Source organism: Chlorocebus sabaeus, chromosome 9 (genome assembly GCF_047675955.1).
Source record: "Chlorocebus sabaeus isolate Y175 chromosome 9, mChlSab1.0.hap1, whole genome shotgun sequence".
In the NCBI taxonomy this organism is placed as follows: domain Eukaryota; kingdom Metazoa; phylum Chordata; class Mammalia; order Primates; family Cercopithecidae; genus Chlorocebus; species Chlorocebus sabaeus.
In genome coordinates this window covers 105,394,608-105,408,754 of record NC_132912.1, presented here as the reverse complement: position 1 = coordinate 105,408,754, position 14,147 = coordinate 105,394,608, and the positions used below count along the sequence as shown (strand labels likewise).

The 14,147-nt window shown below is 53.5% G+C and overlaps 1 protein-coding gene across 2 annotated transcripts in view; it reads right to left on the bottom strand.

Moving 5' to 3' along the window:
- The window catches only part of SUFU (SUFU negative regulator of hedgehog signaling), a 132,786-nt gene that overhangs the window by 6,519 nt on the left and 112,120 nt on the right, over window positions 1-14,147 (bottom strand). For both annotated transcript variants that reach the window (XM_007963979.3, XM_007963980.3), the window contains exons 9-10: window positions 11,930-12,064; window positions 9,882-10,020 (exon numbers count right to left, since the gene is read on the bottom strand). In XM_007963979.3, coding sequence (XP_007962170.1) covers window positions 9,882-10,020; window positions 11,930-12,064 — 274 coding nt within the window. The remainder of the gene's footprint in view (window positions 1-9,881; window positions 10,021-11,929; window positions 12,065-14,147) is intronic.

The following is a 14,147-nucleotide window of genomic DNA, read 5'->3' as shown; positions in this document are numbered from 1 at the left end:
GAGGCTGGTAAAAAGGAATCTCAGGGAAAAAAAAGGAACAAAAAAGAAAAATCAAAAGGAAAAAAAATTAAATTAAAGCTGCTGCCCAGTCAGGCTCTCATACCCCCCTCTGCCCCCTCACCATGGCAGGACAAAAGGAATCTGTTTGGATTTGGAATACAAGCCCTGTGTGGAATCTGGAAGTGCCCTGGAAGGTACATCCAAGATTGTCTGAGTTGGAGAATCTGGAGATTGTGGACCAACATCTCTCATTTTACAGATGACAAAGGGACTCCCAACTTCCATTCCCATTCACAGTAGCTAGATCCTCCCAGACTGGAAGCTCCCAAGCCCCTGCCCTGGTGGGCTCGATCAGCCACTAAGTTCCTCCAGCCTTCTTTGAGATTCCTCTTCTCTAGGTCACCTCCCAGTGTTCCACGTTGCTGTTCTAGTCTGACACCTCATTGCCTCTCGCTTTGATGCTGAGTCTGGCCCCACTATTTGGCTGGCACAACCACCACCTTCATCGCTGAAGAAGTTTTCACAGCCAATACCAACGTCCAAGGGCTCTCAGGGCCTTTAAAACCAGGCCTTCCTCAATCTGCTGGGCCACTTTCCCCCACCACCCCCCTCTAGTCAGGCTGCTATGCAGAGCCAGGCCAAGTTGATCCCAGGTCTGCACCCCACCACGCCCTGGGTGAGGATGCCTTTCCTCTTCCAACTCTGACCCCTTCCTTCACCCCTCCCCCCCGCCGTCCTGGTCCCCAGGGCCTCCCAGCCTCCCTCCACTGCAGACCCTTCTGTACCCCCAGGCCACAACTCTGTCTCCTCCTGTACACCTTGGGCACCCAGGTAGGGCACAAAGGAAGAAAGATAACGGGGTGAAGATCCAGGTGAGGGGCTCCTCTGAGGGGAAACCCTCCCTGTGAGGAGGAGAATTGAGAACTTGAAAAAATACCCACCAGGTTTCCCCTGGGAATTGTCAGTTGCCAAGAACAAAAGTTTCCACACTGTGAGGTAACAAGGAAGGTGGGCACACAGGACGGCTCGGGAGCTCGCAGGATAGAGGTCTCCAAAGCAAGAAGTGGATGGGGGTGCAGGAGGGAGTGAGAAATAAGAACACTACCCCCAAGTGAGCAGAAAAGCCGCCATCATACCGGGCATGCTAACTGCTCACTCCCTGTCTCCTGAGGAAGTGAGGAAACTGAGGCAAAGGCAGGTTATGTAATTTGCTAAGTGTCACACGGCTTGTGAGTGGTTAAGACCATATACTGGTCATGTCTGGACTCTCAAGTTAGTGCCTGGAGTACTGCTCCCGAATGCTGAACTCTCACCCCCAGGACACTGACTCATCTATTCATCCTTCCAGGGACACAGGCATGAAGGCAGTCCATTTCCCACGGGGACAAGCACTCTCTCTTGGTTGGCAGGGAGACAAAAGACCCAGCCTTCCCAGGCTCCAAGCCCATAGCAGGAACAAAATAGCTCTGACCACTGGTCCACATCTCCTCACCAAACTCTCTGTTCTAAGAGCTAGGGCCCCGACCGAGGACAGAGACAAGACACAGCAGGAGAGGCAAAGTTGGCAAAGTTCGGGGAGGTGCACCCCTATAGTTCTTCCTAATTCCCCAAAGTGGGACTGGCCGACTCTGCCCAGACTCCAGTCATACACATACTCCCTCTCACAGCCTAAGCCCCTGCTCCTCCTACTCTCTTATCCCAGGGGTGTCCTCCCCAAAAGTTCAGTTTCCCCACCAGTTATCACCAGTCTGCTCAAGTAGTACAAAAGTTACATTCATATTTTTGGCATTTCCGGGGCTCATTGCCATCTCTGCAAATGCTAGCACAAACACAAGCATACCTAAAACCCAATTATATTACAATGGCTCCAGTCTGGGCTGGGCTAATTTCTAACTCACAAATAACTTGGAGGGAGGGACCTTCTGTCAGATCAGCAAATAGATATGGGACTATAACAAGTGCTGGGGCTGAGATGGGGTGGAGGGAGGACAGGAAGAGGGGCAACGGTTCACAGGGGCTGTGGTCACCCAGTGAGACGCCAGAGTTATTCTTCAAGGAAACGTAATGCCACCAACATTCAGTTCAGTTCTAAGCTGGTTCCTCTGACAAAGGTCTGGAACTGGTGCTAGGGAAAGGGTGAGTTATGGTAGCTTTTAGTAGAGCAACCACCATGCGCGGCACCATCTGTGTGTGGACTTATTTTGGACTTGGTTCAGGGAGGGGATGGCCAGATCAAAAATGAGGACAAACCCTAGTTGCTCCTCCATTTTTGCTTTTGGTGATTTGCTGGTTCCTGCTGGAAACTTCACGTTATTTTAAAATAATTAAAGGAGAAAAATTATACATGAGATCGGCATGATATTAAGGGTGACATTCTCTGCAAAGAAACACGACAGACTGTCATAGCTCCAGGCACCTAATTTAATTTCCTTTGGGAGTTAAACCTTAGAAGGTTGGATTGAACAAATGGGCCCTGTTCTTTGTATATTTCAGACCTGGAGCTGAGAATGTTAACAGATCGTATCAACAGGACACTGGAGATAGACAGCTAAGACGGAGCAGCTCCTGGGAGCTCTCCCGAGTAACAGACTCGCCCTTGTGATGCAACTGTGGGAAAAGCCTGTGCAGTTCTGGGGCTTGGCACTCCTGAGGCTCACTGGGTCCCTACAGAGCTGCTTGGCTCTGTCACAAATAATAATGGGAATGGTGATGATAAAAATGACAGTAAAAATGGCCAATAGCAGAAGCAGTACCTCCACCAGGTGCCAGGCGCTGTGCTAAGAGCTTGATCAGTGTCATTTCATTGAATCCTTGTGGCAGTTCTGCTAAGGAGGTGACTATCATCCCCACTTTGCCCGAGAGTAGGTACCCAGAGGAGTCAAGTCTCTGGACTTTTACTTTTTATTTTTATTTTTATTTTATTTTATTTTATTTATTTATTTTTTTTTTTTTGAGGCGGGGTGTAGCTCTGTCGCCCAGGCTGGAGTGCAGTGGCCGGATCTCAGCTCACTGCAAGCTCCGCCTCCCGGGTTCACGCCATTCTCCGGCCTCAGCCTCCCGAGTAGCTGGGACTACAGGCGCCCGCCACCTCGCCCGGCTAGTTTTTTGTATTTTTTAGTAGAGACGGGGTTTCACCGTGTTAACCAGGATGGTCTCGATCTCTTGACCTCGTGATCCGCCCGTCTCGGCCTCCCAAAGTGCTGGGATTACAGGCTTGAGCCACCGCGCCCGGCTGGACTTTTACTTTTTAGACGAAATCTCTTGCTCTGTCACCCAGGCTGGAGGGCAGTGGCACCATCTTGGCTCACTGCAACCTCCGCCTCCCGGGTTCAAGCGATTCTCCTGCTTCAGCCTCCCGAGTAGCTGGGATTACAGGTGACCATCACCATGTCCAGCTAAATTTTATATTTTCAGTAGAGACGGAGTTTCGCCATGTTGGCCAGGCCGGTCTTGAACTCCTGACCACAAATGATCCATCCACCTTGGCCTCCCAAACTGCTGGGATTACAGGCATGAGCCACCGCACCTGGCTCAAGGCTCTGGACTTTAGAGGAACAGCTATCTGACCTCATGGTGGTAGAGGATGCTCTTTTCCTGTCTGGGAAGACACCCCAGCTATAGAAGCCTATATAGATGGGGATGACTTCTCTGTCTTCTGATGATGGAAATGAAGGAAGCTTTGGTTTTTACCAATGACCTGGAAAATCAGCAGTCCCAACCTCCACCAGCCACACATTTCCTGGCCACCTGCTCAACTTAAGAGGGCTAGAAACGTGAGAGTCACAGACACTGCTAAAAAATCAGACTGGCCAACTGAAAAGGAGGGCAAACCATGCCCAGAGATGGTTCCCAAGTGGGGGCAGTGGGGCAAATTCCCAGGCCAGCCTAGTGAATACATACATCTTGCCAGTTCACTAGCCCAGAAAGTAGCAGTAGAAATAATATTGATAACAGCACTCACTGATATTTGCGTTTACCAAGAGCCAGGCAGAAAACACTTATGTTTGTACACAAACAGCCCTCAGAGGGAGGAGACCCTCTAGTAAGACAGGAAGGCCCCCGATCAATCTGAGCAGCACACTCCCCTGGGAAGCTTCTGAAAATAAGGGGATGCTAGGCCCCATCACACCTCCTGAATCAGAATACTCTGGGTCAAGGTCAAGGCCCTTGCATATTTATTTATTTATTTTTTTGAGATGGAGTTTTGCTCATTTCCCAGGTTGGAGTGCAATGGCGTGATCTCAGCTCACTGCAACCTCTGCCTCCTGGGTTCAAGCAATTCTCTTGCCTCAGTCTCTTGAGTAGCTGGGATTACAGGCATGTGCCACCATGCCCAGCTAAATTTTTTTTTTTTTTTTTTTTTTTTTTCTGAGATGGAGTCTCGCTCTGTCACCCAGGCTGCAGTGCAGTAGCATGATCTCAGCTCACTGCAAGCTCCACCTCCTGGATTCACGCCATTCTCCTGCCTCAGCCTCCCAAAGTGTTGGGATTACAGGCATGAACCACTGGGCCCAGCCAGGGACCGGAGTTTTGTCTGCTGTTTAACAGCAGACAAACAAGCTGGGACTACAGGCGCCCGCCACCACACCTGGCTAATTTTTTGCATTTTTAGTAGAGACAGAGTTTCTTGTGTTAGCCAGGATGGTCTCGATCTCCTGACCTCATGATCCGCCTGCCTCGGCCTCCCAAAGTGTTGGGATTACAGGCGTGAGCCACCGTGCCCGGTGGGCACTTGTATTTTATTTTATTTTATTTTTTGAGATGGAGTCTCACTCTGTCACCCAGGCTAGAGTGCAGTAGCGTGATCTTGGCTCACTGCAAGCTCCGCCTCCCGGGTTCACGCCATTCTCCTGCCTCAGCCTCCTGAGTAGCTGGGACTACAGGCGCCCACCACCACGCTTGGCTAATTTTTTTTGTATTTTTAGTAGGGACGGGGTTTCACCGTGTTAGCCAGGATGGTCTCATTCTCCTGACCTCGTGATCCACCCGTCTCGGCCTCCCAAAGTACTGGGATTACAGGTGTGAGACATGGCGCCCGACTGGCACTTGTATTTTTAAGTGGTGCCCCAGGAGATCATGGTGGGGGGCTGCTGGGAAAGAGGGTTTGGGCACAGGCTTAACCAGTATGGGTGAGTTGGTGGCTATAGCTCCACTACCATCAAACTGGCTGAGCTGCGAGGGGAGCAATGGATCCGGTTACCCCCAGTTCCCACCTTTGGCCAGGCAGGGGGGCTTGGAATCTAGGCCAGCAGCTACTCCAGTGGGCTCACGCCAGCTGCCTTAACCAGCTTGGCTGGGTGATGGTGAAGGAGGATTGTCAACAACCTCCCAATTCCCCAAGTCCCAGCAAGTTCCAGAAAGGAACCCGAAAAGTGATCTTGTGTCAGTGCCTGCCCTGGGCAAGCCAGGCTGCGCTGCAGGCAGGGGCCCAGCTGCTGCAGATCTGACGCCGATTCAGATGTCTGTGGTCAATGATATTTCTGAGTCTGCAAAGAGTGGCTGACAATGCCCACTCCTTCCCCTTGGTATGACAATCCACACTTTGTCCAGGGCCTTGTTTGTTCTTCATGTTGACACGTTGTTCTTGCTTCCCGACAAGTTTGGCTTTCTTTTCCCTCTCTTTCCTCCTCTCAGGGAAGGAAATGTGTTGTTTACAGTGGAAGAGCCTGCCAAGGAGTTGCTCTGGCACCCATGATGGCAGTGGAGGAGGCAGGGACGGGGAAGCAGTCCTGTCTGCGTCCCTTCCCTCCCACCGCTACTCCACAGGCCAGACAAAAACCAGAAAACAGCCTGGAGAACACCCTCCTCCCAGGTCAGGGGCAGAGGCGTGTGGTGCAGCAGGTAGCGGGCTGCAGTGTGGGCACAGGTCTCGCTCATTGCCCGTTCTTAGTGGGCAGTGAAAAGTTGGCTCTGGTGGCAGAAGCAGGCTCAGACTCCTGCTTTGGTTGTGGGATGCCAGGGACACAGTGGGGCATCACAGTCCTTTCCTACAAGGAAGGGTACTTCCCCATGAGCATTGCTGGGCTCTAAATCTTAATGGGTGTTCCCCTGGACAACAAGGTCTCTGGGGCAGTCCAAGCAAAGGTCTCCAGGGAGAGTAAGTATGGCTGGGTTCACCCATGGAAGGAGGAACAGTAGAGGCACCAAAGAGGAGGTGCCCAGGGCATGGGCTGGGGATTCCCAAGTCATCTTCTACACAACATCCAAATGGGTGGCAGAAGGCAGGGCTTGTCTAGAGGAGAGCTCGGCAGCACCTTCCCAAGCCTGGCCTGGAGCAGCAGAGCCCACTTGGAACAGCTGCTGGGCGTCTTCTCCCACGCCTGGGGCTTCCCATCAGGGCTGGCAGAGAATGCCTGGGACTGGAGGCGCCACCTGGGTGAGCTGTCAGACACCACACAGCTGAGAAAGCATTGCGGGGCCTACAACAATATTCTCATATTTGGTGATGTGACCTCTATGTGACCGCTGGGGCTGAGACTTATCCCCCTTCAGATCAACCCTGGCTGGGGACGGATGAACGACTCAGCTCTGGGCCGGGCTCCCGCTCAGAAGACTAACAGTCCAGTGTTGACAGGCTCAAGGGAAAGAGGCTTGTTAAAGCCACCAGGGTGAGGAATGCTGGGGGGAAGGAGGTGCAGGAGCAGACTTTGGCAGGCCCCCTCCCAGGGTCTGAAAAGCCTCCCTTACAGCCCTGGAGTTGGCTGATAAGCTTTACAGTCTCAGCAAGGATGAAAACAGCAAATGGCAGGGCAGACGGAGTCAAGGTGCTGTTCCCTGAAAAGTGAAAGCCTGTGGAACTGGTGCTGGCTTCCTGCACCCCCAGATCCTCCATAAAGCAGGGAGTGTCCACTGTGCTCCACCTGGTCTGCAGACAGCCCTGCTTTGCCACATGCTGGGGCCCTGACTCTCCTGGGTCTGGACTGATGGGGGAAGGTGAGGGAGCAGGTGGGTGTGGAGGCCTGTCTGGGGCCATTCCACAGGCTCCGAAAAGGGGCTTGGGTTCCCAAACCTTCTACCTTTTCCTCTCTGCCTCTCTTTGTTACTCTTCCCCCTGCAGGGTGTCTCTGCCGTGCTTCCTCCCAAGAGATAACAGGCCTGGGCTGGTGGCCAGAACAAGGTGCCAAGGCTGGGAGTGAGGGCTTCCAAGGCTGCTGTAACAAAGTCATCCTAGCCCCTCCATTGCAGCTGGGACCAATGGGAGAGTTCCAGCAGCAGTTAAGAGAACAGAAGACTGGGTCTCTTCATGTCCTAGGTCTATTGGATTTCGCTCCTTCCTACTCCTCTGCCTCCAACAGGCCTGGGCACACAAAGCTTAGAAGACACCTTGGAACCCTGGGGACGTGAGCAAGAGACGCTTGCAGGGAGCAAAGGTGGGCCTCTCTGTGCTAGGGTCCCCTCCTGAGGAGCCTATGGCCCTCCTTGGCCGAGGGGAGTGGCCCTCACTGGCGACTGCAAGTCTAACCCCAGGCCTCTAGGAGGTCCTGCAGACTCCCACGGAGACAGCCAGCCCCAGAGGGAGACCTAGAGGCCCACAAGTAATTACAAGTCCAGGTTCCCACAAGCAAGGGAGCTGCCTGTGACCACAGTGGCAAGACCCTAACAGGGGCGGCTGGCTGGCAGTCAGAGGCAGAAAGTGCTGACTGCCTGGCAGGGGGAGGAGGGCTGGTGTGGGTGTTGGCTCCACTGCTGAGAATCCAGCTGGGGGCAGGGTCAGAGGGTTTCCCAGGGCTCCTTGGAAAGGGCCTGAGAAACCCCTCGGTGATCAAGGGTGGGTGCTTGGGGTGTGGGGCCTCCGCCAGCCTTCCCAGGAGCTCTCCTGTGAGCCGGCCCCGTGGTGGACCACACTAATGAGCCCATAACACAGGCCTTTGATTGAGCAGCTCCCAGCACAGCAACTTTATTGAAACATGCCGAGGCCAGCAGCTCGTTCCCACCGCGCCCCGGTTCCCTGGGCAACAGCCCATGGGAGGGGACCATGTGCTGGGGAGCCAGCGGGTGCTGGGCCTCAGGCTCGCTGAGGGGCTGCCAGGGAGGTGAGGGGGTTGTGGCACTGGGAGTGGGAACCCCAGAAGCTAGGGGGTCAGGGCCTTGGGCAATTGGGGTTGGGTCCAAAGGGCATTCAGAGGACTGAGGGGCAATAGGACATCTGCCCAGTCCTGTTGGGGCCAAGGTTCCTGAGCTGCTGAAAATTGGAGGGCAGAAAGACATTCCAGGAGGGAAGGGCAGAGCTCCGAGGATAGGTTCAGAGTTGAGGATGTGAAACATAACTGGGTAGAATGTATTCTGCAGTTTGGGGAGGCCCCAGTCCTGACTGTCCCAGGAAAATGTGCTTGAACCTTACACACACACACACACACACACACACACACACGCTACCTGAGGACACTTGGGAATGATGACCTGTGAACTCTCAGGGGCTTGTCCTTACCTCCAGCCTCCTCAGCAGCTCCTCCCAGGAGACAGGCCTGCTCCCTCCCTGTTCTCCACAGGGGCAGAGGCAGCAGCCCAGGACATGGCTGGGGGTAGGGAATTAGGGGAGGCCCTTTCCATTTGTGCTGGGCTAATTTCAAATATTACACTTCACAGCTTTTGTTACAGTAACTACCAACACCACATGGACAGAAATCTAATGTTACCAAGTGGGACTTTTAAAATGTATTTATAACTTTATGGTTCAAAGTAATTTTGTTATGAAACGATATAATAACAACAGTGGAAAAAGGCAAGATAATTTATGGAACACAATATCCCTAAAGCACTAGCTTCCATTTCTATCTCGGCTTAGTCTGGGGAGTGTGGTTGGTGTCCTTTGTTTGCTGTTTGTTTTAATTAAGGGTTAGTATTTTGGTGGTGGGGGGAGAAGAGGGGGCTGGCCTGAAGGAGGAGAAATTCTGTAGACATGCAGGGACAAAAAATGTGTCTGTATTGAGTACATATGCTTCACAGACTCCCCAGACTGGGTGAAACCCACAAACCCAGAATCATTCTCTTCCCCTCTACTGTAATACCACATGCCTCTCCAATATATCACAAACCAGGTATGGCCACCTTTAGGTTTAGGGTCAGGTTCCCTTTCTCGATACTCGTGAGTGAGGTGAGGTAAAGCGTTCAATCTTCTCCCCACCCTCAGCAAACAAACAAATGCCAAAAAAGGATGCTGTCCCTCCAAGATAATCGGGAGTGTGGTGGAGCAGGCTGAGCACCCATTAGAGACCCGGGACAGGGTGGGGGCTGGAAGGAGGCCTATGACTCTGAGGCCCCAGTACCCTGCTTGGCATCAGCTCTGAAGCTCGCTCCAGCCAGAAGAGCAAAGGAAGGACAAAGTGCTCTGGACCAGCCAGCCGATCTCTGGTCACACAAACTCAGGAGGAATGGGAGGGCCGTCAGATCAGGGGTGGGCTGGGAAAGGGAGGCTCTTCCCACTGAGGCCTGCCCAGTCCCTGGTCCAGGCACACATGCCACTATCTGAATTCTGGTGGGATTTCCATGTAGCCATTGGAGAGTGGCCTCCACACATCCTCCCATCTTGCTTCATCCTCGAGTTCTTGTACCTTGGTTTACCCAGGGTACAGAAAGTCTTATATCCCTCCAACCTGGATTTCCATGGGAAACAGAATTACCAAGAGCCAGGGCCTGGAAAGTTAACACTTGTGTCTCAGGTGACGGGGGAGAAGGTCAGGAAGTGCTCCTAGAGCTGCTGGAGTGGGTAGCAGCATCTACACTCCACATCTACACACAGGCCCCAGGCCCTGAATCCAAGAGGCGCTCATGACCAGCCTCCCAGGAAGGGGTGCCACCAAGAGCTGCCAAGGGAGAAGAGGAGGGGTGGGCAAGGAAGAGTCTATGAAAGGAAGGAGGGAGAAGAAAAAGGGCCTTCTCACTTGTAACCAGGGTCCATGAGCTGCGTAAGGATGTTCCTCGGTGGCAAAGGCGCCTTCCACTCCCGTGGAGACAAATGTGATGGCCATGTCACCTGTGATACTTTTATATGTAAAGTGCCGTCCATGCAGGAGCCTGCCCCTGGGAATGGGAACATGGAGACAGTGAGGAGATGGGCCTAGAAACAGTTCCAAGCACAGCAGGCCTGGCCAAAGCTCTGGGACAGTGGGGACTATGGTCTGCGGGCCAGGCACATGCTCTCCTGGCTCCCTACCTGTCCATCAACAGGGGACTGTATCTAAATACGCTCATTTCAGCACCTTCAAAGAGAAGCCCCTCTCACAAATTATCTAAGGTTATCCTTCCAAAGTGCTCAAAGCTAGCAGAAAACACTGAGTTCAAAAGCCCTGCAGAGATCCTGCAGAGATTCAAGCTTGTCTCCCTTAGGAAAACTGAGGCCAGAGAGGGAAGATAGCAATCGCTGAGGTCACGCCCAGAGGTAAGAGGGGGTCACATCCCTCCTTGGGGGACGGAGGTGAGGTAGTGTCTAGACAAGTTTCCCTGGGACGATGGGATCGTGCCTCCACAGTGGGACACTTCAGTGTCCAGCGCAGATCTTCCACCTGCTCCTGGGCTTTCCCATAACATTTAAGTGGCTGGCCCAAAGGCCACAGCACATCTTTAAAAAAAAGAAAGCAAGCAAGCAAGTTGAAGCCAAGTGGGGTCACTCAGGGAGCCACAAAAGTTACTGTTAATCCCTAGTCTGGAAATACACCTGGGGGAGGGGCAGGCAGGGGCAGCTAATGGGCAGAGCAGCCCATCAGCAAAGGAAGTGGAACCTGCCCTGTGCCTTCTCAGGCTGCCTGCAATTAACCCTTCACCAGTTGAAAGGCCCTGGGCCTTGGCCAGAGAAGTGGCTAGGGAGGATGTAGTGGTGGGATAGCGGTAGACCCCGCCAGGTCCTGTTCATTCTGGCCACTTGCTCTCTGTCCGCTGCCCAGGGTGGCTGGCCAAGGCTGGTTACCCTTCAAACTCACTCCCAGGTGCTGGGGACAGTGGGGAGGGTCCCAACTGTGCCATTTCTTCCTCCCTGTCACTGTTCTGTGAGTTTAGAGTTACTCTTGGTGCCTCTGCTGCTCAAAGTGTGGGTGGAGCCCCAGGACTGCGGGGTAGCCAGCTGTAGCAGATGCAGCCGTGCAGCAGCCCTGAGCACAGAGCTGAGTTCTGGCCATTGGGCTGGGCTTTTGGCACTATGGACAGAAGCAGAAGGGACACAGCTGGACTTCCTGGTCCCTCAAGGAGTTTGCTGGGCTGGCCACTAGGTTTTAGAACTGAGTGTTTTGCATGAGAAAAGCAGCAAGCAGAAGAAAATAGAGCCCAACCCACCCAATCCCGCCCTGACAAACCAGTGCTACTGGGGACCCTGCCATCCCTGCCCTGGGCTTGTGGGTGGCTGGGGGCACCTGAGACTCCCTGGGTCACAGAGTCTTCCTAAGGGGAACAGGGCTGAGGAACACTTCTCTGGATAAAGGAGAGTTCTTTAGCACCTATTCCCTGTGGATTCTGACTCCAGAACTTGCGAATGAGGAAGGTCTGTCAAGCAAGCAATCAGAGACCAATGGGGCTCTCTGGCCACAATGCTGGGCCCATTGGGGACTGTGCTGCTCTGGGCTCGATACGAGATGCAGACAAGGGAGCCCTTCTCTAGGAAGGATGGCAGACTTCTCACCACCTAGGCCAGCCAGAGGGTTGGGCAAGGAGAACACCCCATGGCCCAGTGACATGGGGACGACTGGCTGGTTCACAGTCCCCAGGCTCCTAAACAGGTCCCAAGTGGAGTAGCTCTCCTCCCTCCCTGAGCCCCAGCCTGCTTAGGTGTGTAGGCTGCTGACAGGTGCCTCACCCTCACCAGGGAGACAGGCCTGGTGGCTCCTTGGAGGCCCTGGAGGACGCCTGCTGGGGGAGGGGGCTGGGGAGGCTCTGAAGTGCCCCCTGGAGGCTGACCTGGGTGCTGTGGGGTAAACTGTGTGGCAGGGCTGTCTTCGCTCACCTTAGGCAGAGAGGAATGAGGGCTCCGGACTCCTGGTTGAATTTCAGATGTACGCTCTCGAGCTGCCGTGTGCGAATCAACTCATGGGGAATGATGGCTGTGGAGCTGTCACTTTCCAGGCTGTCTTTGCGGCTGCTGTGAAGCAAGCACAGGAAAAAGTTCAGCACAAGGTGAAAAGCTCAGGGAGGAGCAAGATGGGAGTCTCCAGCTGGGCTCCTGAGTAATAAAGACAATGACTGATGATAATGATACTGACAGCCACCATTCTGTATATGCCTGGCGAGCACCAGCCACTGCATCAAGCACTTCTCACTGACTGGCTACTCCTCACAATGCCCCCAAGAAATGGCTGCCACCATTCTCTCTTTTTTTTAAAGAGGAGGAACTGGGGATCAGGGAGGCTAAGTAATTTGCACAGGTTGCACAGCCAGGGAGTGGGCAGAGTTGAGATCCGGTCTCAGGTAGGTCTGGTTCTATAAAGCCTGCATCTTTGGCCAACATTCTATTTTTTTTTGAGATGGTGTCTTGCTCTGTTACCCAGGCTACAGTGCAGCGGTGCAATCTCGGCTCATTGCAACCACTGCCTTCTGGGTTCAAGCAATTCCCCGGTCTTAGCTGGGATCATAGGCATCCGCCACCATGCCCGGCTAATTTTTGTCTTTTTAGTGGAGATGGGGTTTCACCATGTTGGCCAGGCTGGTCTCGAACTCCTGACCTCAGGTGATCCACCCGTCTTGGCCTCCCAAAGTGCTGGGATTATAGGTGTGAGCCACAGCACCCAGCCCTTTTTTTTTTTTTTTTTTTTTTTTTTGAGATGGAGTCTCACTGTGTCACCCAGGCTGGAGTGCAGTGGCACGATCTTGGCTCACAGTAACCTCTGCCTCCCAGGTTCAAGTGATTCTCCTGCCACAGTCTCCCAAGTAGCTGGGATTACAGGGACCTGCCATCATGTCCGGCTAATTTTTTTGTATTTTTAGTAGAGACAGGGTTTCACCATGCTGGCAAGGCTGGTTTCGAACTCCTGACCTCAGGTGATCCACCCGCCTCGGCCTCCCAAAGTGCTGGGATTACAGGTGTGAGCCACTGCACCCGACCCCAACATTCTGTATTAAAGTATATGGCACAGTGCCTTGTCTTTTCCTGTGATCAGCAGGAGCTTCTGGGAGCCCTTCCTCTCCTGCCCTGGAGCCTCCGAGCCCTAACTCTGAGCACCATGAGATGCGCAGCTCCAAGAGTTTCTGTCCAGCTGACCCTGAAGGCTCTGAGGATGTACATTCCGCCAAGAGCCAGGAGCTGCAGGGACATTCACACCCTTCATCTAACCAGAGGGTGATACAATCTGTGCTGCTGAGTACAAGCTGGGCTCTTAGGAGTCGGACCAGTGGGATTGGCTGGAAAGCAGAACCGGGCTCCCGCCCTGCTGGGTTTTAAGGCCCCAGGAGCCTGTACCAGATTCCTCCTGACTGTGGCCTTGGCATGGTGAGCTGTCACTGCTGCCTCACACTCCCTCCTGCTTGCTTCCCACCAACAGTGAGGCCCACGGCTGGGTCACAGGGTCCCTTTGCATTCTAAGATTTGCTCTTTCAAATTCAGCTGCCCCCACTGACAACCTCTCAAATCTGCCTCAGCCAGAAATAAGAGTTACCCACTGATTCTATTCAAAAGGCCGGATCCTGGTTTGGGCTGTGAATCTCAGAACAATTCCCCAAGTGTCCATCAAAAACTGGGTGAGAAGCTCCAGTTATTTATCATTCAAGTGGCAGGCAGAAGCCACCCAGGATGACAGCTGGACAGCCATTGAGAGGCAGACCCAACCTCCTTACATGCTACGGGGCTAGGTGCTGGGGCCTGCAGCCAGGGTGGCACCCTGACAGGCGGGGGCACCTTCCCAGGGGAAGGTATAGGGTCCACAGGCAAAAGACAGAGGACGGCCCTGCGGCGGCAGTGGGTTAGACATGCCCCTGAGGTCACAGGCCCTGCCTGCCTGCTGGCCTTGTCTTTGTGAGGACTCACCCCCGGATCTGACTGTTCCTTCACAAAGCGGTCCCTTCCTCTGCCTTCCTAAAGCCAGCTCTAAAACTGCCTTTTACCCTGGCTTCGCCCTTGCACAAGATCTGTGAAGGAGACAAATGCTATGGCCAAGAGGGTCACAGTATTCAGGACTGGAAGGAAACTCTGAGGTTGTTTAATCTACTTCTTTCCTTTACAAAAGAGAGCA